Raw genomic sequence first — 5877 nt, 5'->3', positions numbered from 1 at the left:
AACTGAAATAAAATTTAAAAATCAGTTAACTTTTTTTTTTTTCCAGTGGCCCTAATCCTCTTCCGTAATATATATTTATGTCTCACTGTATAATTTAATTTCTACTTACATGTATTTGTTTATTGCATTTTTGTTTGCAATTAATTGTATGCTTATATATTTATTGCGCATTTATTTATTTCTGTATTTATTTTTAAATATGGCAGATTTGGTCCTCCATATCCCTGCTGCTTTGTCACTTAACTTAAATAAAACACCTACAGGCTACAAAATTCATCTTTATTTTGCATGCACCTTTTTTATAAAACAAAATATATTGGCCAAACTTTCTCACGTTCAATATGTTTCAAGTACTTCATGTTATATGGAAACCCTTTTAGTTGCTCATGTTTGGGTTTAAATCAACCTCTTTGCCCTTTTTATTTATGTTTCAGTGTGTTCAGCAGCAGCTGGTGACCGTGAGGCCCAACAACAACAATGCATCTGCAGTAATCAGCACTAAATTCACCCTGACTCTGCAGGTTGAATCTCAAACCAGGAATGCAACTCTTTGCAGGTAACAAACCTGTCTTTGCAACCGACCCCCCTCTGCCTCTCTGTGCTCATGTTTTTGATATTTTATGACATAATTTATAGACTGATTGTATTTGATGATGGCATCAGCAGAGTGTGAGATTATTTACCGGACTGGGAGAGCCACTCTGACCTGCTTTTGGGAGCTGAGTGATGTCCTATCTTAAACCTCCTCTCTGGTTATTGATCAGGAAGCTTTCGGGGGTTAATAAGAGCTGACATTGTAATATTGATGAAAAGGGCTCATTAAAAGCAGAGAGCTGAATGTCCTGCAGAAGAATCAAATTGTTAACTATAGGGGACATTTTCCATATTTCTAAATGGAGCAGTCTGGAGGAGGGGTCATTTGTAAACACAATGCCCAGGATTTATTTTGACCATCACTGTTATCTTTCTCCAGATGTCTCAGAGGTTTTGTTTTTGGTCTTCTAAGATCAATGCTGAGGTCTCTAACCAGACTGTGCTGTTATTGATTTCCTTTTCTCCCTCTGAGAATAAACCCTCAGAGTGATAGCTGGTATATCACCCCAGCTCTGGATCAATGCAACATGTAAAGCAGGTTTTTGGGCCTGAAATTAAAGACAAGGAGAGGTCGGCTGGATGCTATTTACTCTAAACCACTACAAAAGTTTTCCTTACCTACTTGAATGTGTTTTTTATGGAAGTAAATCTGTGTCGCTGGGATTTAAATAAAAAACGCGACTGAAATTTCAATGTTGTATGTTTGTACTTACTGTTTCAGTGTTAAAATATATTCATAACACATTTTTGACGTTAAAAAAAAATTCATTGCCATTATTTCTACACAGTTTAAATTTAATTTGTTATTTTCTCTTCAAGCTAAAATTCACATTACTATTTCAAAGTGATTACAGTACATTTGCAATACTTATTTTTGAGTGTTAAAAAAAATCTGCATATAAAAAAATTCAACCTTTCAAAATTCAAACTCAATATTTTCAGCCTCCTGAGATTCAACTGGCTATTTTTCACTGTCTTAAATTCGGCGTCTAAATTCATGTAAAAAGGGAAGGGTTACTTCAGGTCACAGACATTAGCAATGGATTGTGGCGTCCAACACCTAGCCAATCCCGTTACGTTTTCTTAGTCACGTGACGTGACGCTTGTGGCGCTCATATGGAAGGAAAACCAGAATGACGGAGCCGGTCATGCAAGCTAACGCTAACTCAACTACAGAAAAATGAAAGTAATAAATTCACCGTAGAGTTAGCTTTAATCTCAGGAGGCTGAAAATATTGAGTTTGAATTTTGAAAGGTTGAAATTTTTTATATGCTGATTTTTTTAACACTCTACTTTTCAAATAAGTATTGAAAATGTAATCACTTTGAAATAGTAATGTGAATTTTTAGCTTGAAGAGAAAATAACAAATGAAATTTCATCTGTGTAGAAATAATGACAATGAATTTTTTTAGGTCAAAAATGTGTTCTGAATATATTTTAACACTGAAACAGTAGTTACAAACATACAACATTTAAATTTCAGTGGCATTTTTAATTCAAATCCCAGCGACACAGATTTACTTCCATATTTTTACATTTACTAATATTACAACCACAAGCTTCAGGGAATTTTATTGGAATTTTATGTAAATCATCCGAAAGTAGTGCAGAATTGCAAATGGGAGAAAAAAAATATGCATAGCTATCAAATTTAATTTTCAAATACAGAAAAAGTTGCAGTGATCTTGTCCAGGACACCCCGGTAATTAAAATGAATTTAAGTCTCTATTAGCCAATATTATTAATTTATTATTATAACTGCCTTAAGCCCACCCCTTTACTTCACTACCCCAAATTAAATCCCAATCCATCAGTAAATAAAGCCAATTTTAACGATTCTATCTCAGTATAAACCAACTGTTCTGTAAAGATCAAATTAGTTGCTCGACAAACATCAGTGGAAAAAAATAGCATAAAATAGGCCAAGGAATACAGCATCCCTGCAGTGCAACATTGCAGCATCATGCTTTGGGGTTAAACATCTCTAGTAGGAATAGAGAAGCTGCTAAGATGTTCTAGAGTGGAGCTAAGGATGTGATAGTTCTGCAAAACAAAGAATTATCCAACAGCGTTTCAATGCAGATGCAAGTCGCCAGGATGGCAATACATTGATTTAGAGCATGGGGTCCTAAACATTTCTCATTCTTAGACCCCATACTTATGGAGAGACTTTCCCCAACACCAAACATGGAAAAAAAGCCATGTTTAGCTAGGAGGGGCTTAGAACTCATTTTTGACTGGAAGACTGGGTCCTAATGGACACTTCTATTACCTATGTTAAGGTAAAACAAGCATTTTTATTCCAGTTTTAACAATGCTGCAGATGTCTCATTTATTTAGGATAAAACAAAGTAAATGTCAAATTCATAACCCTGCTTGCAAAACGTCTGTGAGCCACTAGGGAGTCACAATCTCCCTGTTAAATAAGCCTGATTCATGTGTTAGATTAGATGAGCTTTATTGATCTCACAGCGGAGAAATTTACTGGTCACATATCGGCATAGTGATTAAAGAAGGTGCAAACAAGGAGGAAAAAGGTGCATTAAGAATAAACAAGCAAGCACTGTATATACAGTATATCAAGATAAGAATAAGGATTAAGGTGCAAGTGTACATGTATCACACACAATGAAAAAAAATAAAAATAAGAAATAAAAAATACAAAGGAGTAACACAGAGATTTGAGGTGTCATATGTACAATCCGGATGGTTTATACTGTATATGGATTGACTTTTGAATTAAAGTGTAGTAGGTAAGGAACAACGGTGAGGTAGTGGTATGACTATTATATTCACATATATTGCACAGAATATTGCACAGTCAATAAATAAAAAAAACTCTAATATAATTGCACAGTGGTTGTTACAGGAGTTATTGTGGTTATAGTGCAGTATTATAGAGTCTGGTGGCAGCAGGAATGAATGACCTGCGGTAGCGCTCCTTCTTACAGACAGAGTGTCAACACTGCAAAGATAATCTAGAAATAAGTAAAGATATCTTAAATTAAGTGTATTTACCCTTAATTTTAGTAGGTAAGTAAGAGGATTTGCCAATGGAATCAGTATTTTTACTCTTAAAATAAGATAATTAGATAAAATGCATTTGAAATAAGACAATGCAATTGTTTTTTCTTATTTTAAAGGTAAATTATCTTGTTCCATTGGCAAAGTTTCTCACTTACCTCCTCAATGCAAGAATAGATGCACTTATTTTAAGAAAAAATTACTTATTAAGATTCACATTTTTTGCAGTGTAAGTCTTTCACTAAAGGAGCTGCTCAGCTCCTCTACAGTTAGAGTGGCCTAGTCAAAGTCTGGACCTACTCTACAGCCAATAGGGAACTGGATGGATAATTAAAATGGAAGAAATGTCACTTAGTTGCTGAGGTTAGATGATTTGTGTCGGTCTATAGCATAAAATCCTACTAAATGTAACTTCTGCACTGTAACTATGGAGGCACTGGGTGGCGCTCCTGAGCTTCAGATACAAAAATGAATCTATTAACAAAGCTTTGTTTTCTGTTTTTTCTCTGGACTGTCAGGTTAGGAGGAAAATAACATTCCTACTTTTACAGACAGCAGCATCTGATCAAATCTTTTGAGTGAAATTTGTCTCAACATCTCCCTGTTTTGGCTGCAGATGGAGTCAAACATATGAGGAAGGAGGTCATTACTCTAGTTGGATCCAGATGCCCACAGCCTCCACTAACCCAATCTGCTTTTTTTCTGTGGATAAAAGTCCAAACAATGCCTACCTGCGTAAGTATTAAAAAAAATGTGCAGGTATTGTCGTTTATTCCTCTCTGTTGACAGTGACAGAACAAACACTTTGACCCCACAGCCTTTGATCCAACCTTTTCTTAATTGAGTCAGCACAGAGCAGAAACACTTCTCCCCTTCACATCCACTGAGCTGCATCTCTCCTCCTCATGGGACATGATGTGCATCGATCAGATTAGACTGGCTTTCTTGAAAAGGGATAAAAGAAAAGCTTTTCTGCTTGTTTTGAAGTCCTGGCTCTGCACGCCGAGGGATGAGGGCAATACATTAGGGAGTGTAGAAGGATTAGAGCGTAATGGGATTTTAAAAGCGTCTCTCTGCATAATGTACACTCTACTTAACAATAGCAGATTATGTTGGAGATCAGACTTTTAAGGCCAAGTAGCCATTATCTGTGATGGTCAGTGTGACTGCACCTTTCACAGTATGATGAGCTTCCATTAGCTCCACAGACCGGTGATTATACCAGCCCCCCTTAGGACTGGCTCATCTTAAGTGATGCTCTGGTCAGTAGCTGAAAATGAGGTGTGGAGGGGGGGATGGTTGCCCTGGTAGGAAAATTCAAGTTCATCATGCTGTTCCAGAATCACTGGGCTTTGTTTGAATATTCCTTGAGTACCTCCAGCTCATGATTCTCTGCAGCTGCACCCTTTGATTGTGTTAGTATTGTATTCTGTGCAGAACCATGAACCACAAGTCACCTGCAGACTCCTTAATTATGATACAGAAACCCACAGGACCGGCCATTATTAAGTGTTTGTTTCGACTTTGCTTTAAACATGTCAGTGCGTCTATAAATGCACAATTTAAATTGAGTTTATCCTAACAGCAAGAAATAAAGGAAGCACTTTATGGTGATTTATGAAGGAGCGTGGGGGATGCTGGGACTTTTTCCGAGGCAATTAAATGACCGCTCTCTGTCCAGAAAGGATATGCCGGCGTGCATTCCTCTCGTATCAGAGGCGATTCTTTCTGTTTGTTTTTCCACTTCAGACAAACAATGTGCGTACTGTACCTTTGTATCCCCGTCTGCTTGACGTATGAGGAGTGTTCTGTAAACTCAGCTGACCTGTCTGTGAAAGGTCTTATGAGAATCGACGTTTTCCTGCTTTTGTAGAGAACACTTTTCACTTCATTAAAGTGTCACCTGTACTTTTATTACCCCCTCTTTGGTCAGTGGATTTAGATCTAGACTTTAATTCTTTTAATCGAACATTAAATATCCTTTAATCTAAATCCTCCCATCGTAGCTCTGAATGCATGTTTTGAATTGTTGTCTTGCTGGAAGATGAAACCCTGCATGTCTCCAGTAATTTGCAGCCTCTAATTGGTTGACTTTTAACTCCACACTTCAATTTTGTAAAAACACTGTAAAAAACTTTTAATTTAAGTAAATTTTCTTAAAATAAGTGCATTTGTTCTTGAATTAAGCAGGTAAGTGAGACACTTTGCAAATGGAACAAGACAATTTACATTTCAAATAAGAAAGGAAACTACTGCA

The 5877-nt window shown here is 36.5% G+C and overlaps 1 protein-coding gene across 1 annotated transcript in view; it reads left to right on the top strand.

The window, feature by feature from the left end:
• Positions 1-5877, top strand: part of LOC107088428 (heparan-alpha-glucosaminide N-acetyltransferase-like) — a gene marked incomplete at its 5' end in the record, with an annotated part of 60711 nt that overhangs the window by 4337 nt on the left and 50497 nt on the right. The window contains 2 exons of the mRNA XM_015380595.1: positions 435-556; positions 4237-4355. Of these exons, the coding sequence (XP_015236081.1) occupies positions 435-556; positions 4237-4355 (241 nt within the window). The remainder of the gene's footprint in view (positions 1-434; positions 557-4236; positions 4356-5877) is intronic.

The sequence above is a fragment of the Cyprinodon variegatus genome, unplaced genomic scaffold (assembly GCF_000732505.1).
Source record: "Cyprinodon variegatus isolate N-32 unplaced genomic scaffold, C_variegatus-1.0 Scaffold11, whole genome shotgun sequence".
NCBI lineage: Eukaryota > Metazoa > Chordata > Actinopteri > Cyprinodontiformes > Cyprinodontidae > Cyprinodon > Cyprinodon variegatus.
This window is presented reverse-complemented; position numbering and strand designations above follow the sequence as displayed.